Source organism: Ciconia boyciana, chromosome 3 (assembly GCF_034638445.1).
Source record: "Ciconia boyciana chromosome 3, ASM3463844v1, whole genome shotgun sequence".
NCBI lineage: Eukaryota > Metazoa > Chordata > Aves > Ciconiiformes > Ciconiidae > Ciconia > Ciconia boyciana.
This window is the reverse complement of record NC_132936.1, coordinates 69,062,827-69,087,771: the sequence shown is the minus strand read 5'-3', so window position 1 is coordinate 69,087,771 and position 24,945 is coordinate 69,062,827. Positions and strand designations below refer to the sequence as shown.

Genomic DNA, 24,945 nt, shown 5'->3' with positions numbered 1-24,945 from the left:
TCCATGCAGTACAATAATACTCCTTTCATGGCTACGGACTGCTCTCATCACTTCTGTTGTTCTCCTGTTTGAGAATCTAAATTCAGTCTTCTCAGCCTACCAAAGAATAGGAGGAGCAGGTGACATGAGCACTGTGGCACTCTGATGTCAACTCTTCCAAAGTTTTGTACCTGAACAGTATAACAAGTAACTCAAAGTACAGCATGTACAATATCTCCTTCTGCTTTACCTGCTACGATATTGTGGATGCAAGACATAAACACCATCTGGATACTTTTCTTTTACTGTGTCCCTGTCTAGATTAGCCAAAGCTCTGGACGCATGAGAAGACTGAATGACATGTGGGGACTTCATTACTTCAGCAAGTACAGAAACCCAACCTACAATGAAAAAATAAAGTGGCAGGTTAACTACTTAGAAACATCATCCAAACAAAAGAATTCAGAAACATCATCCTTCAAAGTACACTTGTGAAAATAGATGTTAAAACTTAAGAATGGTAACATCAAACCAAATTATTTCAATCCACTCTCTTTACCGCAGGAAAGCCAATGCTAGATAAGTGGAATCTCCAAAATGCAAAAATCCAGAGTGGTGAAGAGGCAATGTATTTTACTGCTTAGAGCTCAAGGAGAACCCCTTCTCAGAAGAAAAATAAAGTGTATCAGTAGGTCAGTGCAGCTGTCAGAGAGAGAACAGATCTCAAGCCCCTTTTTGCAGGTAAAATGCAAGAAAGACAGAGAAAAGAAATGTCCCAGAGAGAAAATGAAGCTTAAAGCATAAGACAGACATAGAAAACAACCCACAGGAATAATGGCAGGTGGAAAAATAGATGCTTGCTGTGAGAGTACAACCCTTTCTAATGTTAAAATCCAGTGTGTGAAAAACTGTTCAAGGAATTAAAATGTCCTCGCTATTCTAAAAATAGTATACCATTAATACCTAAGAAACATAAGAGAATTAATGAAGGAAACCTTTGAATACATTCCTCAATAACATTTTAAGTCATAGCTACCTCAAGAAAAAACAGACACTTTATAATACTTTAACTAAGATGTAAAATATAGTTTCTTAGACATGGATGGGGATGTTCATAGACTCCTGAGAAATGCAAAGGACTATCTTTTATACACACACAGACACAGGATTTTATACACACAGGATTTTATATTTCTTTAAAATCCTGATAAATCTTGTTGCTGCTAGCAAGAGTGGTCTATAAATGACAATTACATTAAAGTCAAGTTCATAAATAAAGCCTGGGAAAGACTTTGAAGAGAGGTTTTCAAATGGAAGCTGATTTGAAAAATAAATAGTTTACTTAATGAGCACTGTTTCAAAATCATGCACAGTATGTTGTTATTAAGGTAGCCAGTATGTTGCTAATTCAAGATAGTTAGTTCACTGTGGAATTAGGAAAAGAATGAATTGACATGTGAGTTTTGTTTAAATGCAAGTACCTTTGAGAACTGTCAAAAAAGTACTTTTTTTAAGAATTACGTATTTAAATTACATTTCTAAGCAGAATAGATGTTGACCACTGTGCAAGTTCTGCTTAAGAAGAACAATAGCTAAAATCTATTTTCAGTTCTCCAAATACAATGAAAGACTGCCAAGCTAGTCTGCTTAAAGCTAGCAAGGTCTCTGGTTTTGCATTTCTCTTAAATGAGCCAAGATGAAGGGTCAAAAATAGTGTTCAGAATCCTTCTGCCCCCAGATACCCCATCACAGCTACCACACAGTGCATCATTGCTTTTCTTCTTCTTCCTGTGCCAGCAGTTTTTGCAAAGCAAAAGAGCCTTAGGGGTTCTTTCTTCTTATGCATTATCCCACAACAAAAGAGAAGTCTTATCAACTCTTGACCAGCAGTATCCAACTGCTCATCTCTGGAGTCTGGTTCACTGTCTAAAATTCCATTTGTACTGAGAGCTCTGCCCCAGGGAGCTGCTGACTCTTCTGTTACAATCTCTTCCTCTACATGTATGGTTTTAACAGTCATCATAAGAATGTAAAACGGTGCTAGAGCTCAGATAAAGGCCTTTGTAGTCCAGCTGTCTTTCTCCAAAAGTGAGCAGTAATGGAAGTTGCGGAATAATAAAAGAATAGAGCCATAAAAGGGCAAGTATATATAGTGCTGATTCTCCACTATATCCTCTCAGTTTTGTGCAATCAACTTGGCTTCTGTGTGTAGAGCTTTATGGATTTTTCTTTCCATGAATTTGTCTAATCACTTTTTGAAGCTTTGTAAGTCTTCAACAATCACAATGTTTTGTGGCAAGTTTTAGTTTGGTCATGCACTGTATAGAAAAAAAAAAATTTATTTGTTCTGCCTCTTCATAATTTAATGTACAAGAACCTTTGGTCTCACGTTATGAGAAACAGCAGATGCCCGTTCACTCTTTGCCTTCTCTACGCCAGTGAGGATTTTATAAATCTCCATCATATTCTCCTTCAGTCGCTTTTTTCATACTAAGTGTCTTAGTCTAGTTATTTGTTCTTCCTACCACAGCCATTCCAAATTTTTAATCACCGTCACAGTCTTTCCCTGTGCCTTTGCTATTTCTCCTTTTGGCAACAGAGAGATTAAAATTGCATACTGTGTTTAAGAGGCAGACACCAGCTCAGACATATGCAAGGGCATATTGATATTTTCTATTTTTCTTTTTATTTCTTTCCTAATAAAACACTGGGAATTATTTATTTGGTACAGAAACTAAAGGAATAATTTCACTGTGATATTTAGGGGGTATTAAAAAAGGGGCATATAAGCAAAGCTTAGCAGAAGTTACTAGCCTAACACGAAACAAGGGAGGGCGGGAAGGCATGTTTCATTTTATTCCAGAAGGTAAGGACTGCAAGCTGGTCTGTTCCTTTACGAGAATAAAACAGAATCAAGAAAAAAAAATTAATCTACCAGGTAGGTGATCTGTAAGAGTAGGAAACTCAAGATTTTTGCCAGTAATGTGAACTGAACATCAACCAAGTCCAAATTTTCACCATCCATCAGACTTCTGTAGCACTGACATATATTGGCTAGACAGCATACAGGAGTTTTTAATCAACACCATCTAAACTGTCTATATTTTTTGTATTAAAACCCCCAACAATGACACCTCCCCCCGCCCCCCAAATATAAAAAAAACACCACTGCCATGGTCTGTTGCATTTTACAAAAGCACTGAATCCAAAATTTTAGAATAGAAATTTTAGATTCTGAAAATTTTAGAATAGAAATCTGACATTCAGATTGCTTGCACTTGCTTTCCTTTTACCTGCACGTACTATGGATGAATGAAGACGTTCATCCAAAGCCATATTTCCAATAATGCGAATTATGTTCCTTTGTATTTTTGCTGAATCTTTGCGTAGCTGGTATATCCTCTGTAGTAGCTGAAGGCCTCCTTTAGCTTCAATTTTATCACAGTGAGAAGAAACCTACCATTATACAGTAAATACAATGACAGTAAGTAGATGTTCTACAAATGGTTCTTTGAGATGCTGTTAATTACAAATTAGGGAATTTTAAGGAGCCAATAATGATGCAGAGCCTTTATTACATAGAAATTCTTATTCATCTAGAATTTATTATGCCATAGTTGAAGAGGAAGTAAATATTTTAATATGCTAAATGCATGATTTCTATGGATTGACAACCTGAAAGATGCTAAGTACCATCACTCTACTCTCATCCACATCCGAGGGAGATGAGATTGCTCTCCACTTGGCGTGATCAAATTTCAACTAAAGTTCCAGAATCTGAACAGGACAATTGTCTGCATTTGTTAAAGCACTATCTCAACCAGAGCTACTTGTCTTCCTGTTCACCACCTAAACTGCAATCATTATAATCCCTTCTCTTTGAAATGCAAAGGTATTTCTACACTCCAAATAGTACTGCTATCATTATTGATCTTAAGGGCAACAACAGATTATAGTCTAAGCAGATGAATAGGCACTAATTAGTTGTCGTGTCAACTACTGATACTGGCCAAATGCTTATGACTTGAACATGTTGTCTATAGTGCTTAAACATGTGTGGTAGTTATGGAACTGCTGATGTCCTCAAGTCTGTGGCTTTCAACAAAGACACACATTTGGAATGAGTACAGTCACAACTTTTTAAAACTGAAAATCTGGAATATAATGAATTCTAGACTAAGTCCAAATTTCTATGCGTATGGAAGATGTGAAAGGAATACTGGCAAACTGCACTTTATCCGTACCTACTACCAATAATGATTTGGTATTCTCAACGCTGTTTCTCAGTGTTCTAGGCTTCTGAACAATTAAGTGCACACTGAAGAGTGCAGCAATAGGAATCAAGAAGAATCGTTGTTACACAAAATCTTCCATACTCTTCACCTGTGTCTGCAAAGAACAGACTGGTCCTGGGAATGCACTGTATTAGCTGCATGCTGTGCAATATTCTGCCCAAAGGCAGTGACGCTTAAAGGAGGGACATTTCTGAATAGCCAAGGTTTGCATTCCTTTCTGGCTTCTGATTAGAGTGAATTCATGAGGCTACTTTGCTTTCTGGAAACCTGGCACTAGAGTTGGATTAAGAGCCATAAGAAGAGACCACTGGTAAGCTTTCTGAACTGATGTACAACAACTGACACAAATCCACACACACTTTGCACTGAGAATTTCACATCATCAGTATCTTGCTTACTGAGAAGCTGCAGAGTGGAAACACTGTTTCCTCATGATATCTCTTTCCAATGACTTTGAGTGCCAGTGGGAAGTAGCCCTACACAGAAAAGACTTGTTGAAGCAGTCTGGACTTCAGGCATTCTCTCCTGCCTTTCTGTGTCAGAGCTGCCCTTTTACTTCTTGAAAGATATATACAGGTATACTACAGGGGAACTTATACAAGCTAATTAGAAACAATAACAGAACTTACATACACTTCCCACGAGAAAAAATGAGTTTGTTCATGCTGCCTTCCAATTCACATCAGTATCAGTTGTCTGAACATCCTTACAGAAGGGGTGAGGGGTAGGAGACAAGGAAGTGGCAACTCCTTCCCAATATACGAGACAGCATTAGAAAGGAGTGCTTATAAATGCAGCTTTTCAGTTACAGTTTAAAGGACAAATTACCTTAGAATGCTGTACTAAAGCCTGCAAGCAAAAGAGTTCCACTGTCTCTGAAGGGATTTTACTCAATGTCTCACAATATGGAAGTCCATTTCCTCCAAAACACCATAAGCCTCCCTGAAATGAGAATCAGTAAAAATTATACCATATTCCAAATGGCTACATAAAATAAGCATTTCTAAACTAAAACGTTAAGTGTGTAATGATGTATAGAAATTGCTATAAAGAGTGCACAGCACGCATGCATTTTTCAAAAATGTACAAATTACACAACAGTACACCATAAAAATACCTATTTTTAACTGAAAATATTAAATAGATTTTCAGTCAGTAGTCTCCATAGTCTATTAACTTCAAAACATAAAGGGGGAAAATGTACGATTTTCATTTTGTTAATGAATGTCTTCTTTTAAGACCATTTGCTTAAGCATAAAAAAGCAAGAATCAGACTGCATCTAGACTACCACAGTTGCAAAAATGAGAAGAGGAGGAAAAAAGGTCTTCAGCACTTAGCATAGTCTCTGAAGACCAGTCTCTCTCAAACAGGCAGTAGGAAGACCAGCATAACCTCAATAAAGAATGGTTTTCTAGAACAGTGTGATTATCAAAGTGCCTCCATGTGTGGTGTCTTACCAAAGCTCCTTGTGTAGCAAGAGCTCTGGCTGTGAAAATAATAAAGGAGTCATAGTGTAAAAATATTACACATAATTGTGTCATAGGAAGTAAAGAGTTATTGCACTCTGAAATCTCTAAACAAAGCCTGTCAGGCATCATTATTAAAATATGACAGTCATTTTTATTATTGTATCTTACGAAAAATAATAATCAACAATTTTAAAAGTCACAACTTTTTAATAAAAAAATAAAATGCACAAGAGATAGTGGATGACACTGGCATTACAATTATTATTTTTAAGCAATAACTGTACTTTAAATGACATTTCTAAAGCCACTTAGGAAGTAGTTGGACACACAGAGTTGAAGAATTCCTACTTTCCGCATCCAAATAGACCACTAGACTATTCCAGTTCTGGTTTTGGCAACAGTGACCTGTTACAGGGAGGCATTTCCATGTGATAGAACAGAGTTTACTATTTAAGGTATGCTAACAACTTATCAGTTTGTTAGCAAGACTTAACAGAGGTTCAATCATCTCAGCAGTGAAAGAACACTCAAACAACGGTAAGATGAAATACGAAAAAATCATTTTATGAGCACTGTAAGGGGAAGGAAATGTTCTGGACAAAATGCTGAAATATCTGCTTTATGGGAAAGCTTGTAAGTAAAGATATAATCTTTCACTAGACCAACTAGTTCAGCTGGGAAAGATAAACAAGCTTTCAAGCAGACAGACAGTACATAGAAGAGATTTTACTTATGTTGTACAGTCACAAAGTCTCTGTATTTCTCTTCCTCTTATAATGCTCAAAAATATGGAAATAGGTTTGTATCTTTGAGCTCTGCAGGAACAAAGAACCCAAATAGTTCTATTCTGCAGGTGGGAACTCACCCTTTGTGCAGCGAGAGTCTGACTACTTTCACGTAAAGCAAGAGATGTGAAGTACTGGACACATGGATCAAGACCAGTCTGAGGTAAAGATACTAACAACAAGCGAAGCTCATCTTCTATGGGATAATCCTGTGAGAAGTAAGCACAAATAGCTTTTAGTTCTGTTCAAAGCATGAAGCAAAACACAGAGAAAAGAAAGATCTGAAATAATGGAATCAGCCACATTAATAAGGCCATAAAATACAAACCCTGGACTTGAGTGCTCTGCAACTTTAGTTTAATTGTTACACCTGTAAAGACTTTGGAAACTGATAATTCTAAAACCACCAACTGAGTGATGAAAAGTAAGCTTTAAACTTCATACTTTGGTGACCTTATTCTAATAGGTCCAGAAGGGCAAAAGAAAAAACAGTTCCTCTTGGCACAGGAAGCTTAAAACCCTTAACTACACAATAATTTTGGTGCTGCTCCATTAAAATGAATGTACAAATTACTAGTAAAAAAAATACAGACAACATTTCTTTTAATCTTTTATCTTCAAAATATTCATATAGATCTTCATTTAATAATCCAGGGTAGGTGACAGGGAAACAGATTCAACAAAGTAATTTTATTTGCCCATGGTCATGGAACTTGCAGTTCCTAATCCCTGCTACAATCAGAGATGGAGACGTATCTGATGTGCAGAGCAACACTTGCTGCCACAATGATTTGCTTCAACTTCCTAAGCAGCAGATTGGGAACTCTTAGCTTCAATCACCTAGCAATCATACTGCTGTAAAAATAAAGTATATACAGAACCACGTACTAGTATAACCTACTACTTCAGGACTGACAGGTACAGATCCACTATCACATAACGTTACAAAGATAAGAAAGCAAAAACTGAGAATATCACTACCAATCAAAGCGTTTTTCAGAGTTTTGTTTGTTACAATGCACAGGTATTCTCTGACAGGGAACTTTGCCAGCATTCATTCTATTAGCATTACAAAAGACCTCTTATGTTATGTCTTGTGTGCCAATTTTGTTTATTGAAGAAGCTGATATGATGACATGATTGATCAAACCATCATATACATATATATATATACACACACTTAATAATTGTAATAAAACCAAAACAAGGTCAAATCTATCCAATACGGATTTGTTGGTACTCAAAAGCTGGCAATAAAGAGTTGGGCCTACAGCAGGCCTAGGCATAAATAAAACAAGACTGGTAGATCTTACTGTAAGTAAAGAGGATGGGGAAGAGCCACATGTCCACCTCAGAACCTCTGGAGGCATTTGGGAATTTAAGACAGATTACTTAAAGCTGTTCCAGATATTACATATTTGCTTATCCCATTAATTCACAGTACTGTATTGAGGTGCAATGCATTTCAGCAGCTAAAATCATATTTACTGAATTTTCTGTTGGAATACTATTCAATTAAATCTAACAAGTACTGGGATAACTGAAGTTAAATAAAACTTAGTTAATAGTAATAACACTACAGCTCATCTCCAAACTCTTTCTGTAACGTCTGAATTCACACATAATTAGACTAAGATGTCAAAAGGAGAAGACAGCAGAATTTTTGGTGAAAGACAGTGAGTATGTCTACATTAGTGATTTAATATGTTGGAGGAATTCTTCCAGACAGCAAATCTCCATTGCATCTGCGCTTGGGAGTCACATGGTGCACTCAAAATGGTTTCCCTACTTATATAATCAAGGTTAAAGCTGCATGCCAGAACACTATCTAGAGCACCACACTAGCAGGGAGGATGAAAAGGCCTCCAGGAGTGCTCTCTATGCACAGGATTCTGTCAGTATCAACAAGGCAATCTAGGATGACTTAATTAAGACTGCTTTGCATTGCCTATTAGGTACAGACGGGCACAGTGCATGTATCAGACTGGTAACTGGCTCAAACTTCATTGCCAGTAAATGTGTAATGTGGACATACAGTCTGAGAACAATAATTGATCAACCCCCCATCCTTACTCCTTTCCATCATGCCATTCACTAATACAGATATACCCCAGGGGTATATCACTATATTATAGTTTTGTATTTTGGTCTTAATTTTACTATTCGTTAGTTACTTTAGAAGAACTCCACTTTAGAAAGGTTACCAACTACGAAAGCACTAAAAACAAACAAGCAAGCAAAAGTCATCTAATACCTACTTTTCATTTACTTACATTCTTTATTTTTGGCAATGGTGGTGGAGGCAGGAAAAAGCGAAGGTCGATATCTTTGGATCGAGCCAAACCTATGGCAGTCCTTTGATCACAGGTTTGGGCAACTGTACCATACTGATAATCTGTAGTACAAGAACTTCAGTGTTAGGGCTAAAACTAACATTAAATATTTCACTGGTTTTAAATGTAGTTTCTGATCTACTTTGTTACTATACTTGCAAACAGAACCACCTCTCTGCAATCTACACAAATAACCTCTGATTTTATAATCACAAATTCCAAAAGACAAATATTGCAGTTGTTAGACCAGCACTACACTGAACTGAAGACACCTGGGCACTAAATGTTCATTATAGACCGGTTTGATAAAGGCCCTCAGATACAAGTTGAACACAAGCAAAAGCAAACTTTCAGTATTGCCACTGCGAAAGGAGTACAAGGACTACAAACCCAAGCTTAATCCCCTGGGCTTGAGTTAAAATTTGAAAGGCATATGGCATATTTTTTTCTGCATACAGTATTAAAAACCAGAGCCTTAAATCGAAATGCTGCCAAGACAGAGACACCTAATTTTAAATTATACAAAAGCTATGTTTCAATAAAATTGTTAAAGTCACAAAATCAGGTGACCTCAGAAAAGGCAGGATAGCACCAAAGTACAGTTTTAAGTAGCCCTTCCTTACTGAAGATACAAGACAAGACTTTCAGTTACCCTACTGAAGGGAAACCAGACTTAAACCTACCTATTTCATAGCTGGAGAAACTGAAAATTACATACTGAAATTAAGTGGCAAACTGAAGGAAAAGAAAATATAAAGTGGATCAATACTTATTCTACAAAAATTAGTTTCTATCCTTGTTACTGTTATACAATTCTACAACACAACTGACAAAGCCATCTAAAATACACTTTTCACAGTCACAGACTGACCATCTTTTTTCTTTGGTGCAGATCACTTACAGCTGCAAATTGAAGTCACTGAAGTGGTGCTTTGGACAAGCAGAATACTGTATTTATGGTAACAGGTATGCTGAACAATTTGGTCCTAGCTGTGAAAAGTTAGCACATGTTTTCAGTCTTTCTTGGACTCAGTTTTGGAATATTAGGTTAAAAAAAAGCTGGTTTCCCTCATGAGGTAGTTGGCAAGAATAATTAGTGTTTGTGAAATATCCGAATACTACAGCAATGAGCACTATAGTGAAAAGGAGATAACAAAAAGCAACTAGATCCCCAAGTACTGGCCATCTTGTGCACTGAGATCATCTGCTAACAGTATTCTCCTATGAACAAGAGACGGTTATGCTAAATGAGTACACATAGCTAGGTACAGCCTAGCTTTCAAATGTTTTCAAACACAGCTTTTTGATGTAAACTGCTTGGGGTAATTAATTAGCATTTCATAGAGGCAATTTGAAACACGATAAATCCCATGGTGTGGAATTGCACTGGAAGAGTGAAAGGTCCTCAACTGACTGGATTACCAGAATAACAAGAGTCAAGATTAGTGTCACCTAGTTTATATGGACTAGTGATGGAGGAGGGAGGAGGACACACATATACGCCCCCCTCCCCCTTTACTTGGGGTTTCAAGGATATTCACTGCTAGAGGAACAGGGAGGACTTACTACTACCAAATAATAATAACTAGGATGGAAAATGGCTTACAAATAATGCTTGCACATACAAGTCCTCTACCTCTAGTTTGCCATTACTACCTATTAGCTCCTAACCAATTTTTATTAACTGAACCATAGTCTTAAACCCACTCCCTTACAGAGCCTTACAAAAATCACTGGCAGAACTAGTGACCTTGTTAGCAGTGCCAACAGAAAAGCTAAGGAACTAATGAACATGAACTGCTCCCCCACACCACAGCAGCAGCTGCGATTCTCTGGTGGGGAAACACAGAGGCCTGCACTGCAGAGACACACTCTGTATCGGAGTATTAGGAAAGAAGAATTACTTGAAATGTAAATAAACGCCCCACATTTTAGACCAAATTTCAGAGCGTATTTACACTCCTTGCAGCTACGAGCCTTTTTTCATGTTGGTAGCGGACTTGCAACAGCTAGCTGAGACTTTGTCACGTTTCTAGGATGAATTAGGCTACATCAGCATACGTTACCATGCCAGTGACTGTTGTTTGCCAGATCTTGTACAGCCTGCAGTCGGACCTCTTTGTCTTCTGACTGACTTCTCTTTAAGAGGAGCCATAAGGCACATTCATGATCATCTCCATCAAATGTACTGAATTGTTCTTTTACCAGGAAACACATAAAAGCCAAGTTATTATGAATGAGCATTTTAACCCACGTTTCTATTTGTTGAGTTAAAAAGATCTGTTTCTTTGAATATTAGTCTTTAACAGTAATTTAGAGTGTAATGTTTTAATATTGAATTAGCACAATAAACAATGACAGAATGGCATTAGTAAAATGCTGATCCTTAAATTAACAGGATGGTTTTGATTCATATTAGTGGCACCAAGTTGATATTTCATATATATATGTTACACACACACACCCTGGCTGGCACTTACCACCAGAATTGCCAGCTTCCAGCAGGAGCTGGAAATGATTAGCAACTCCTGAAGCTCTGACCTTGAACAATTAATTTCATAGCACCACGGTGAAGGTACATATTGTTACAACCATTTAACAGATAGTTAAATGAGAACAGATAGTATGCCTCAGGAGCACAGTTTCTCACATGAATTGAAATTCTTATTTTAAATTACTGTAAAAATCAGTGACACACTCTTACAAAAAGACCGTGCTGCCTTCAGTTAATATTGGCAATTCTGATGAAAGCATAAAATACTTTTCTAAAATGAAATTTTGAGAGTATTTTGTCCCCCAAACATCTTTTGTACACAAAACTGGTATCAAATATTAACCTGGTATCTTAAGCTTCAAATCTCTTCTGAAACAGAAAAAAACCCCCCTCAAATCTCTTCTTAACCATCACTTTCATTTACTTTAAAAAAAGGAATGGTTTTAATACATAGAAAATATTCTATCTTAACACAGAAAATTATAGTAATATTACCACCATTTCAAACACTAAAGAACGTGTTAAGCTTGTAAGAAAAATGATTTTACTTTCTAAAAGGCTTATGTTTTACTATTCAAAAATAATAATCATAGATAAAGCCATGCTTTCAATACCTACCATTAAAAGGTCTCCGGAAAATTTTAGCTTCTGTTTCTAGAATTTTCCTCACAGCTTTATGGATTTCTTTTCTGGCTTGGTATGCGATTCCTATAAGAGTATTTTTAGATTACTCAAAGTCTGAAAGACAGTTCTATTACATCATTTTTCATACATAGGGATTTCATACAACAGGATGCTGGGTTGCATCAACAAGGGCATCACCAGCAGAGATAAAGAAGTCATTATCCCACTCTACTCAGCACTTCCACACCTGGAACACTATGTTCAGTTTTGGTCCCCGCTATACAAAAAAAGATGTGGACAGGCTGGAGAGGGTCCAGAAAAGGGCCACAAATATGATCAAAGGAGTGGGAAGCCTGTCATATGAGGAAAGGCCAAGAGAACTTTTCTCAAGGCTGAACAAAGCCAGAAGGCTTAAGGGAGACCTTATCGCCATGTTCCAGTATTTAAAGGGTGGCTACAAAGAAAATGGAGACTCCCTTTTTACTAGGAGTCACATGGAAAACACGAGGGGTAATGGGTACAAGTTACTCCTGGGGAGATTCCGATTGGACACAAGAGGAAATTTTTTCACAATGAGAACAATCAGCCATTGGAATAATCTCCCCAGGGAAGTGGTGGTTTCCCCAAAATTGGACACTTTTAAGATTCAGCTGGACAGGGTGCTGGGCCATCTTCTCCAGACCGTGCTTTTGCCAAGAAAGGTTGGACCAGATGATCCTTGAGGTCCCTTCCAACCTGGTATTCTATGACATAGATATGAAATATATATATACACACACAATTATATATATATGTTCATATATATATATATCATATATAGAGAACTGTATGTATAGAACTATCTTAAAAAAACAGCCATCAGCTTAAAATAAATTCAGTGACATTGTGAAGGATATTATTTTTGTAACAGATCTCAGGAAAAATATCTTTCCTTATATAAGGGTGACTTCCAGAAACATTCTATTCTCTTAAAATTCTATTTTTAGAATCCAAACAATTATGCATCTTACCTTGGTATTCATTTGGATTTAGAGAAGTTGTACGTACGTATACATAGGATTTAAGTTTTTCTTGATGTATAGCTTGAGTATCGATTTGCAGTAACTTCTTTAAGGACAGGACTTCATATGTAATGAATATAAAACCTCTTTAAAGAAAAGAAAACTGCATATGAATATTAATGAAACAAAATCATGATGGCAAAAATACATTAACAATCATTTTGGTATCGATCATCCAGATTTGACCCAATATATATTAGTCTGCAGATTATTTTAATTTAGCAAAGTAGAGAAAATGCTCTAAAATACTTAAAATAAGTAATAACTATCAGAAAATATGCTTCAAAACTATATTCTATAATGTCTAAAGGTCCCCTAATATTGTCATATTTTTTGAAAGATACATGAATTAAAATTTTAACTGTATACATAAGTTACATATATGCTTGTCACTTACAACTCACCCTAGCATAAGCGATCCAGTTACCTTTGCAATTTTTCCTTGAAAAAATGAAAAATTCATGTCAAACAAAGTTGTGTGCATCACCTCAATATAAACATAGTTAGAATTTGATTACCAGACAGTAAGAATTTCAGCCTTTAACAGTAAGCTTTTTAAAATTTTTCTATTGCTCTCTGGCTTTCAGGAAAACATTACGTAAATTTACAGACAGAGAAAACATTACTTGATTAGAATTTCAGAATTTCCTGCTCTCCTAAGCAAGATGATAAAACATGTATCCTGCCAGTGCTATTTACTTTGAGTATTGCTACCTATCAATTACATTCATTTCTCAGCTGCAGGAATCAACAGTAAACTTTCTCTGCATGCATCACTAGCATTCATTTGGAACTCCAGAAGATTTTAAGGAGTTAACTTTTTCTTACATGGCATGGATATTTCTTCAATGTATATGAATACATACAGGAGTACGTATGTCCTTTGAAAAGTCCTGCAGACACTCCCTAAGAAAAAATATCTTTAAAATAATTCCACTGAATCTAATTTATAAAGCAAAATAGCTGAATAAACACATGCCACTTGCAACAATTTCCCTTTTGAGTCTAAGGATTCCTGTCAGATTCGAGCTATTTTTTCCGGACAAAGTTCAGCTCATTATCTGGATGTAAGGATCTCAATACAGAGAAACTCTATCCTTACTAGTAGCAGCAAACCCAATGAAACACATCTCAGCTATCATGAATAATTTATTTTCCTCAGCATGAATTGGGAGATTTGCCCCACAACCACTGCCACCAGGTTCTGTCTTTGCGAGACCATAAGAATTTTGGCATGCAGACAAGAGGCAGCTACATGTTGAAGAAATAACTGGTAGAGAAGGTTGAAAAGGCAAAAAAAATGCAATGCTTCCTGTAGAGCAGAAATGGAAATATCCTATCTTTTAATACTCAAAAATAAACTTTGGAATTTGTAAGAATTGTCATTCTATACAGAAGGCACTAAAGAAAGCAGAGACTAAGCAGGGAAGACTGCAAAACTAACAGTAAATAAGGAGGAAGAAACAGCAGAAACAAACTTTATTCAAACTTTATGGATGTAATTGTTTCATGACTCTAGAGGTTAAAAAAAAAAATCAGATACAAAATGGAGTTTAAGATAGTTTAATGAGATTGCATCTGGGGGGGACTCTCATCTCGTGTTCTAATACCAGATAATCTGCCGGTGTGATTTTACATATCACTATGCAAAGCAAGGTCAGAAGCAGACATCCACCTTAGGCAAATAAAAGCTTTTGATCACAAAGTATTCAGGGATTTAGATCTTTCATATCAAGCTTTTGATCACAAAGTACTCAGGGATTTAGATCTTTCATTTCATTCAGTTATGCATGGCATCATACCAACACAGATTTTTCCTTATTAACACCTCAGATCAATACACATAGAACTGTACTTACTGATATCATTCCATGCTAGGTGTGTTTTTGTGGCTGGACCAGAAGTTCCTATTTGTCTATAGCAAAATATACAGTAAGCAGCCACTGACATTCTGTATATTAAAAAAAAAAGAAAAAGTAATGATTGATTTGAGAATTATAGCAGAAAACCTGTAGCAGCTTTCTTTCCTGTCTTTTTACAGCAAAGGTCATGATAGCAAGGGTCATGATTTACAGCAAAGGTCACAATAAACCATATTTATATAATTTCACTCCATATAAAATGCAAATAAAATTAAAGAAGTCTATAAACTCAATTTAATAGGCTGCATTTCAATTACAAGAAAAATTTAAAGCAGTTTTTCATACAATTATGCATTACTGTTCATTTTAGTGAGTATGTACCTCCAACAACTTCTCTGCTTGTAAGTCCTCTTTCCTACTTCTTAGTAGCTCTCCCTTAAATACCAAATATGGTCATATCTCCATCAAGACATTACTCAATATGACATGGGCTTTAATACATAGTATTAAATACTTTTAATAGTCAGCAAACAACTGCTTTTACAGTTCATTATTGATTGTGTTAGCAAGTCTTTTATTTTGACTAACAAGGCTCCAAGAACTACTACGTATTTTTGCCTTTAAAGGGCAAATCAGACTAATACTTCAAGAATGTAAAAACTCTACAGTTAATAAAAATAAGTATTGGTTCTAAAATGCTCTGACTCCATGGGCTTGTGAAACTCATAGGGATACTTAGAAGTAAATCATAGAGTACGCATCTCATTCTAGAAAAATTCTTACACATGCAAAAGAATGAAAACCTAGCCATACCCATGAAGAAGAGGAGAACCTTTTCTAAAATTAAGACCTTAGCAATTCAACACTATGAAGACACACAATAATGACAGACTAATTGCACTGCATTCATTGAATGCTGAAATCAAACTAAGCAATATAGATTTTTTTTTCCCACATAGTCACAAACAAATGCATGTAACGTATTTTAGAACTATCAAAGTTCTGAATGTAGAAGCAACCCAATGCAAGCATGAATCTTCTTGATAGTAATATGATCTCCATGAAGGTAGTATCTGAGTGCTTCAGAAATATGAAAGGATTTATTCTTCTGACCTGCCTATGATGCAGGACACTGAATTTTCCCCATTTTACAGGTAGGAAAATGAGTTAAGACAAGCACGCTGCAACTTACTTACACACTCTAGATATTACCTTGCCTCTTTGAACAAGTGGGACTATTCAGGAGGGACCATAAAGGAGCCATGCTCTTTAGCTCACTGATGAATGCTGCATCTTAACCACTACACACACAATGAGTTCAAAGAAAGTGTACTTATATTAATCAAGCACTGAAACCCAAGGCAATTTAGGCCAGGCAAAAGCACCAATTCCTGTTTCTACCAGTCACGTATATTTACCGTTTTATGTATCAGCAAGTATTACTGCCTTTACATTTGATTTATATAAGAAAAACTTACCTAAAGTTAGGAAAATACACAAATTGGCTTTGACAACCCACAACAATCAAATTCTGTACATTACTTCTGCTGAAGACTTAATGTCAAGTCTTAATAGACAGAACGTGTAGTATTTTTAGTGCAAGAATTATGCCAAAATCCACAAGGTATATTAAACTTCTATAACAATCACAAAATAAAAAAAAAAAAATCTGTTGCTGCACACATTGCAGAAGTAACATGAAATTCAAATTTTATGACAGTTGAAATTTTAGTGTCTGCATTGATACACTTATGCTGACTGAAATACTCAATTAAGTTAATCTGTTTAAACATTTAAAATCACACCACCTATCATACATTTAAGAAATTATTATGTTGGAAACATAGGCATCCTTATTTAATGTCAAATTAAGCCTGTACCACCACAATGACAATTAACTCAAAATGATAAAATATCACGCATGTAAATCTTGGTCAGTAAATCTGATCTTGAAATATTAGAGCCTCTGATATTGTCCTTAAATTTAAGGTAATCTCTACAGACTAAAAGAAGAGCTTATGTCACTTTTAATGTCAACTTTTAATGTCAACGTCAATTTCTCTAAACAAGGGGACTTTTTTGTTTCCTGCCATTAATATATCTTCCCTCTTTTCCTGTTTCCCCAGAAGTTTTACATTTTCCCTCTTGCTTGTGTTTGTGAGATTTTGGAAAAATGTCAGCTTTGCCCCAGCACTGCCACAATCACAACAGACAAGTTTTTGGCTTCTGTCATGTTTATCCATTCACTTCAACAGAGCACACAAGACTATGAAACACTGTTAAGACATTAATATTCAGTCCCCTGGAGACATCACCTCCACCTCCAAACTCTCTGTCTAATCTATAGCAGTTCCTTTACTATCTTTATTTATAGAACCACAGTATTCACATTTATTCTTACACCTAACCAAAGTCCGTAACTGCAATAAACACATAGTTCAGTGACAGCAGGTACCACAATTCCCTGAATTCAAAACATGCACCTGCAAACACAAGACGCCAAAGTGAGTAACATTTCTTTGTTGCCAGGAACCTCTGTCCAGGTCTGAGAGCAAATATGCTTAGGTATATAAAAATATAACGCAAAAAGATCCATTTTGCACCCTGTTTCACAGCTGGTTCAGGAAGCTCTGCAGTCTGCAACAAGCTCCTGCACCGGCCCATGCCGATGAAGCTGTGTGGTGCCAATGTTTCTGTCATTACCCCAGCGTGGGGCCGGAACACTGCTGCCTCGCAACTAGGGTACATTTAAAAAAAAAAAAAAAACCCACAATTTTAGGCAGCGCAACATCTAAATAGCCAAGGAGCAAAGTGGGGATAACTCTGTGCCTTTTCCAAAGGGGAAAAAATATTTGTTACCTTTTATGCGCTCACACGGCGCAGGTGACGCCTAAGGCACCACTGTTGTTTCTGGAGGCGTTTAAGAAGCGCGGGCTCCCCCGGGGCCTCCCCGCGCCCGGGCGGGGCAGCGCTGCTCGGCAGGCCGAGGCCGAGGCGCCGGCGGGGGCGGCGCAGCAGGGCAGGCACGCTCGCCGCTGCGGGCTCCCGGAGCGACTTCGAGACCGAGGTCCTTGAAATAATAATTACTATTAAACCGGGAAAACACCCTGCACACCCTCTGAGGTAAACAAGCAACCCCGCTTCGGCAGGCGGTGACGGGGGGGCTGAGATCCCCCGTGTCCCGCCCCGGAGCCCGCCCCCGACCCCCACCGGGCCCGCCCCGCCCGCTGGCCGCCATTACCGAGCCCCTCCGCCCGCCCAGGCAAACGCTGCCGCTACCTTCGGCTTCGGCCTCCGCCTTCCCTCCCGGCACCGGCGCCCACGCGCTTCCGTGACGCCAGCACGCTGCGGGCGGCCCGGCCAATCCGGAGGCGATGCTCAGAGCGGAGGCGGGAGAGAGGAAGGCTGCGCCTGCGCGTGGTACAGCGGTAGTGGTGGCTGGGAGGCGCGGTGCCTGCGTTGTCAGGGAAGCGGTCGGCGGTAGCGGCGGAGGTGAAGGGTGGGTAGGACCGGAGCCCCTGGGAGCGGCGGGACCTGCTGGCCGGGAGCCTCCCCGCCTGTTCAACGCCCCTGGCCGTCCCAGGGGCGGGTTGGGGCTTGTCTCCCTCCGCCCAGGCCGCCTTTCGCAAGGCCGCGGCTCGCCTCCGGCGGCAGAAGGGCCGGTAGTCGGCCGCAGCCGCTGGAAGAGCTCGGCGAGGCTGGCGGGGGGCAGAGCTTCCCTGACTGCCCTCAGGGGTGAGGGGAGAGGACTTCAATTTTCACAGCTCATACGTAGCGGCATACGTAGGCGGGCCCTGCTACCCCGGCCTGGTCCTGCGCGCCTGTCTCCGAGCCGCCGGCCGCTCGGCCTAATAACTGGGCAGCGCTGCTGGTCCGGTGAGTTGTCTTGAAGGATCGCTGAGTTCAATCAAGGCGTTTTCTTTTTTTTTCAGGTTTCCTTTGTTTACGTGTGTGTGTAACCCAAAGCAAGGGTTGTTCTTGTCACCTCTTCCTTTCAGCGCTTGTAAGAGAAGTGAGAAGATGGTGAATGTTCTGAAAGGTGTTCTGATTGAATGGTTAGTAACAGCACTTATTGTCTCTTGTGTCAAAGTCTACTTATTTCTTTAGAGCTGGAAATATTCCAAGTAACTTAAGAGTCTAGACCAAAAAAATAAAAAGGAATTGTTGTGAGGAGGGGTGATGCTGAACAAGCAGACAGAAGAAAAATGCGGCCTTTGGGGGAAGGAGAGAGGCTGTTGTAGGTAATCTTCATTCCAAACCCCTTTTTTCTTTTCAAGGTATTGTTTTCCACTTATGCTTAACTAGTAGATGTTCCCTCTTGTTCTTTATATCGCTTACAAATAATGGGATTTTTTGTTGTTTGTGAGCGATGTGTTTCTTTACTGATTCTAGAGGGAGATAGGTAATCTTTCATCCTTTCTTTCATGTCTTTTTTTCATCAACTCCAGTCCAAATTCCGTTCAAGGCTGACATGTGCCTCTGTTTGTAGATCATACTCAAAAGGAGTATGCTTGTTGTTTGTAAAAGTAAGCTTTTGATGTATGTGCAGTTAACACATTCTCATGCAATCTGAAGTCTCTAGGCTAAGAATCAGATAAGTGGTTACCTCCAAAATAAAAACAAGCATCAGTCAAGATTTGTGGGGTCATCGCATAGCATTATGTGACATATAAGATTTCTGCTGTACACTTAGATTGTAAACATATTAACAGATTATAACTGCACAAAAGCAGAAGAACTTTGAACCTCTTGTTATGTCCCTGTATGGTGAGCTTACAGCAGCTAACTTCTGAGCTGACTGGACATTAGCCAGCTGAAGTCTGGATGTCTAATGGCTATGTTTGAGCAGTTCAGAGCCTAAACTCTGCTATAACAGAAGGCCTGTCTTCTCAAATTTGGCTCCATGCTGGTACATTGACAAACCTTGTGAAGCACAAGAAATTGCCTGCCTGCAGCTAACTATGTAAAGATGCCCAGAGGAGAATTCTTGACTGATAAGGCAAGAAGTTCTAAAATCTCAAGCAGTTAGCCAAATGTTTTATTTTACACCTTATTTGTTTATTTTGCACATACCTAAAGATCTGTGTGTTTTTATTCAGCTCCATGGCCACATCCCACTTAGTGTTAGCATGGAACTTAATCATTCTCCCTGGAAGGAAAGGGAATTTTCTATCTGATAACAAATCTACAGCATTTATCTCTAAAGTAACCCAAGCAATCACTATTGTGAAAGAAACAACTTTTTTAAAAGCTTCATAAACTTTCTTTGAATTGTAAGCAACTCTTGAAATTAATATTAATCTCTCAAAGAACTTTGGGAGTGTCTTCAAGGGGCGGTTTTTTGCTTTTAACTGTATCTTATTACAGTAAGGTGGGATCTGATGTGTGTTTGTCTCTACAGTGACCCAGCAATGAAGCAGTTTCTGCTCTACTTGGATGAGTCAAATGCATTGGGAAAGAAGTTCATCATACAAGACCTGGATGAAACTCATGTCTTTGTATTAGCTGAGCTGGTTAACTTCCTCCAGGAGAGAGTGGGCGAGTTAATGGACCAGAACTCTTTTCCTATTACTCAGAAGTAAAAAGACTAGAGAAATGAGATTACTGCAAGTTTTGGAATAGTTAATTTCAATATCTTGGATTGTTACTGTTTTAATAGATACACTGTGGTTAGTAGGTTCTACATGGAAGTGGCTACTCTAGAAAATGGATCGTTTTCATAGACAAAATACTCTTGAATTGGATTTTATTTCTCATTTTGAAAATTATGGTATCTTTATTAAAATTCTTAAAATGATACACTTAAGGACTTGCCTAGAGAATTTTTGATGCATGCTCTCTGTTTTTCCTATAGGATTTTTATGTTGCAAGATGGTATGACCCAAAAATTAGAGTAGTGTTTCTGTATTGGAATGCTATATTAACTCCTCTGACATGTTACATTCCTGTGGAATTGATTAAATATGGTTATAGTGTGACTGACAGAATGTAAAGAATGTCTGTTAAAGTATGATCTGTGCTTGATGGAACATCATCATAAGTTGAAGGCATGGGCAGATACTGCTTTAATTTAATGGGTTTTGTACACCAAAATGGAAGTTGGTGTGAGTTTTCTTTTTGTTTTTGGGGGAGTGGGGGTGGGGTGGTGTTTGTTTGGTTTTTTCCCAAACATTTTACAGATGCCCCATGCTAGTTGTCTACTTTTACCAAGGCTATGCTTTCTGTATTCTGGGTTTGGAGAGTGGTGGTGGGGGTGTAGGAGTTTAGAGGGGAGGGGGAGATATGGGGGGATGGGAACAACAGAATCTATTGCCCCAGATCATCACTTTTTAATTGTAAACTGATTGCTTGCATATCAACATTAGCAAATTAAAGGGGTAACATAAATGGGAGGCCAATCCTTTAGATATAACTGCTTGTATTTTTCCACTGAAGCTAATACCTAGTCACAAGAAGTGATGTGATCAGGAAGGGGAAATAAAGACTTGGTTGCTCTACCTATGAAAAAGAAAGCTGGTTTGGGTTTTTTTGGGGTGGGGTGTTCCCCCCCGCCTCCCCCTCCAGCTTAGCTCTTCTTCCCCTATTAGCAAAGTGCGATTTGCTGCAAAGAACAAGCCTCATAGTTTCATAGGTTGTTTTTTTTACACTGTATTTGTAACTCACTATCTCAGACACTGGCTTGTTTAGTAAGTCAGCTAGTGAATGATGATAAAACCTGTGAAGATTTCTGTCTACAAATATGGCAGATACAGATTACAGAAACAAGGATAACATGTATTACCTTTTCTCTTATCCTACTTCCTACTCAAAATAGTCAAATTTATTGCATCTATAAGTAATCATTTATAAATGAAAGACTTCTAGGATATTACTCCAAAGGGAAGCTTGGTTTTCAGAGCTGCTCATGTCCATCGGATAGATGCCATCATTTTATCTTTGGGGGGAAAAAGAAGTATAAGTAGAAAGGCTTTTATAAGGAACAGTTTTCTTTACTGACTCTCCCACCATTGCTTTTTTTCTTGTCTAGTAGATATCAGATTAGTTGGTGGTTTTGGTTTAGTTTTGTTTTTTTTTTCTTCAGGAATAGGAGAGCTTCAGGAGAAAGTTTCATAGATGTTTTTAATCAAAAAGCTGTCCAAAGAAAGTTCTGCAGAATTGCATATATTCCAGTTCATGTGAATGAGCAAACAGCCCTGTGGAATGTAGCTTCATGTAGTTTCTGGTACCCCCCCTTCTCTCTGACTGTATAGAACAATGGGGTTTGGTCCAAGTTGTTTCATCTCTTTCTTTTACTAGTGGATTCTTCCCCAGTCACATAGATCAAGAACCAGCTACACATCTTCACTTGAAATAAAAAGTTGAAATCTTTTATGAATGGTTTATGGTTCCTTACCTCTTCCTTGAGATTGGTCAAACATTGACCTCAACTGTTATTTTGTGGAAGACTATTGAATGATTATTTAATGGAGAGATAATCAGTAGTCTTAACATGGCATGATAGCTTAATGCAATTTATTGAAAAGTGTCTTATATCCTTTCTTTGGAATCCTAGTTTATTTTCCATCCGGATTTTGATGAAAGGTAAATGATCCCTCACTCTCTTCAAATGACAGTATTTGAAAAGTCATGTTAGAATTACACCTGTTAAACGTCTCTCTATTGACCATGTCTGGTGCTAGATTCCTATTCTGATTTTCCTTTTAAGTCTATGATAAACTTCTTGCAGTTCCTGTCTCTTTCTCCTGGCTAATTGTACAGCTTTATTGTTGCATTACCTGTGTTTTAGCTTGTATTTCCAATGATAAATGGCTTGTATAATACAGAGGGATAGAAGTTCCAAACTGTATAAATTAGTTAGGCATAGATTCTTGTACTCATACTCTCAACTTTTTTCGAGCAAACATGTTTATGGATTTTAACTTCTAAACCTGTCCAGACTTAAATCCTTCCTGCAACCTAACCAGGCCTAACTGATTCTGTACTGGAAGAATAAACAAAAGATACAAAGACGCTAATTGGTATCTCCTTATGGGGTCTAAGGGGTGGAGTTCTTTGTAGTTTCTAGGGAAAAAAGGGTCTTGAATCATGTAGTATGGTGAAGTAAATCCAATGAGGAAGCTTCTAGAACTTGCGTATGTATATGTATTAAAAAACCAACAAAAACCAACAAAACACCCAAGGATTTCTGGGGTTGAATAGAGTTGAACCCCAGAAAGCCTTTTTTTTTTTTTTTAAATTCGTATAATCCTGGAACTTGTATGCTTTTAAAAATACACCCCCCCCACCCCCCACACACACCCACCCACCCACCCCCCAGATGGGAGAAAAGTAGATACGAACTTCAAAAATATCAAGACATTTTGAGATAGTTAACATTTACACTCACAGATTTTAAATGTTTTCGCTGGCTTTCATTTAGGTGTGAAATATTATTGGTGAGCGGAGCTCAGAATGAAACGTTAAGAATTTTTTTTTTTTTAAAGGCTGGAAGCATTTGAGAATAAAAGGTTAAGGAGATTTAAAAGGTTTAAATATATACATGCTTTGCTAATAGAGTTGATATGGTGAGAACATCAGCTCTCACTGTATTTGGAATTTTATATGTTAATTTAACTTTTCTATCCATAGCTAGTAAGGTTTGGTGGTTTGTTTTTTTTTTGCTGGTGCCTAGCATAGGAACTATACTTCGCTCAGGTCCTGCTTGGGCAACAAAAATAGAGCTTGAATGACAGACTTCTTGTTGCTTCTTGTTGAAGCAGTAAATTTTATCTTGGTGAGCTTTCACTGCTAAGGGTTGAACTGGTGCTTCACTTCTTGCTTTCAGTCTGAGTTGAAAGTATCTTGTCTACTGGAGGAAGAGCATGGTAGAATAATTGCCTAAAAGACACTTATTTGACCTCCATTTCTTATTTGCTACTTATTTATACTTAGCTCTAAAAAAGCTTGAAAGCTCACTTGTTTGTGTTTTATGAGGTAAACAGTTGCTCTTGGGTAGTTACTGTAACTTTGAACAGGCTTATAAATACCACTTTCATTAACACAAATGCAAAAGCTAAAGAGTAATATTTGACAGACAGATGAGAGAGATCTCTAAAGCAAGGTAGGAAAATTTGAACAATGCAAACAAAGGATTTATGTTAAATGAAAAGAGAGGGGTGGGAACTGAAAATGCAGCTTCCTATTAAAATAAAGCAATAGCAGCTCTTTTTTTTTTTTTTTAATGACACTAATTGGTGTTTTGGTTTTTGTTCAAGCCTCAGTTTGGTTTTTTTTTTTAGTTTGTTTATTAACCGTCTTCAAATAAAGCTGTGTAATATGACCATAGTGTACCACAAAAGCAAATAAGCCTACATACTGTCACATATTTAGGTACTTTCAGAAACTGTGGGATAAACTAATCCTGGCGGGTGGGGTTTTTTAACATGGGGGTTGGCAGCACAGCAAGGTGACCCTGAGTTAGTATAGATAGGGATTATAATGAATTTCTTAGCTTGTTACCAATGCGTAAGTCCCCTTCTCTCTGGTACAACAGTTAGCCCAGGGAGAATAATTGCCCAGTGCAGTAAAGGAGGAAATAACCAACAATCAGTAGAGAGAATGGATGTGGCCTCAAGAAAGAGAATGTGTTGAAAGAAAATAGAGAATGCTTCTGGGAATTCCACGATTTTACCTGAGAGAACCCAGATTGAGTGGATTTGACTTTGTAGCTAAACTGCCAGTGTTATTTCATAAAAAGGTAGGCATCTAAATCCGTTTGGAATTAAGAATGATAGAGTGCTTTTGTTTGTTTAGAAATTTAATGTGCTTATAATGATAGTTTGGTTTTTGTTCTATGTAGCACAGTGCTGAGAGCTAGATGGCTACTGTGATGTGCTATACAAAAACTTCTCCAAGTGCTGTTGTATGTTAAGTAATCCTATTTTACAGTCTTTCCAGAATTGTAGGGTGTATTCAAAAACGTATCTTCTGATTTTATTTTTTTTTTAAATGTGGCATAACAACAGATTTTACTATTTTTTCTCACTCAGGTTAACTCTGTAGG

At 37.8% G+C, this 24,945-nt stretch overlaps 2 protein-coding genes across 8 annotated transcripts in view; one reads left to right on the top strand and one right to left on the bottom strand.

Moving 5' to 3' along the window:
* Window positions 1-18,598, bottom strand: part of SERAC1 (serine active site containing 1) — a 28,856-nt gene extending 10,258 nt beyond the window's left edge. For 2 of the 5 annotated variants that reach the window (XM_072856031.1, XM_072856033.1), the window contains exons 1-12: window positions 18,183-18,258; window positions 17,763-17,973; window positions 14,901-14,992; window positions 13,446-13,482; window positions 12,991-13,127; window positions 11,975-12,064; window positions 10,929-11,060; window positions 8,803-8,924; window positions 6,610-6,738; window positions 5,103-5,216; window positions 3,273-3,435; window positions 230-380 (exon numbers count right to left, since the gene is read on the bottom strand). In XM_072856031.1, the coding sequence (XP_072712132.1) occupies window positions 230-380; window positions 3,273-3,435; window positions 5,103-5,216; window positions 6,610-6,738; window positions 8,803-8,924; window positions 10,929-11,060; window positions 11,975-12,064; window positions 12,991-13,127; window positions 13,446-13,482; window positions 14,901-14,991 (1,166 nt within the window). In that variant the 5' untranslated portion in view covers window position 14,992; window positions 17,763-17,973; window positions 18,183-18,258. Of the gene's footprint in view, window positions 1-229; window positions 381-3,272; window positions 3,436-5,102; window positions 5,217-6,609; window positions 6,739-8,802; window positions 8,925-10,928; window positions 11,061-11,974; window positions 12,065-12,990; window positions 13,128-13,445; window positions 13,529-14,900; window positions 14,993-17,762; window positions 17,974-18,144 lie in introns of all 5 variants that reach the window. The other 3 variants (XM_072856034.1, XM_072856032.1, XM_072856035.1) reach the window with 3 other exon arrangements.
* GTF2H5 (general transcription factor IIH subunit 5) lies at window positions 18,191-20,709 on the top strand. Of its 3 annotated transcripts, none has more exons than XM_072856041.1 (3): window positions 18,191-18,323; window positions 18,836-18,958; window positions 20,305-20,709. In XM_072856041.1, exons 2-3 carry the CDS (start codon window positions 18,924-18,926, stop codon window positions 20,483-20,485), a joined length of 216 nt encoding a protein of 71 aa, XP_072712142.1. In that variant the 5' UTR covers window positions 18,191-18,323; window positions 18,836-18,923; the 3' UTR covers window positions 20,486-20,709. The 3 variants fall into 3 exon arrangements, with proteins under 3 accessions (XP_072712142.1, XP_072712140.1, XP_072712141.1); XM_072856039.1 differs by having other exon boundaries at window positions 18,258-18,402; XM_072856040.1 differs by lacking the exon at window positions 18,191-18,323 and adding an exon at window positions 18,510-18,638.
* Window positions 20,710-24,945: the final 4,236 nt, after the last annotated feature.

Coding starts and splice junctions, on each gene's coding strand:
- GTF2H5 (XM_072856039.1), top strand. CDS start 18,278: ATGCTCAGAGCGGAGGCGGGAGAGAGGAAGGCTGCGCCTGCGCGTGGT. Junction 18,403..18,835: donor GGTAGCGGCGGAGGTGAAGG/GTGGGTAGGACC, acceptor TTTTTTTTTCAG/GTTTCCTTTGTTTACGTGTG. Junction 18,959..20,304: donor AAAGGTGTTCTGATTGAATG/GTTAGTAACAGC, acceptor TTGTCTCTACAG/TGACCCAGCAATGAAGCAGT.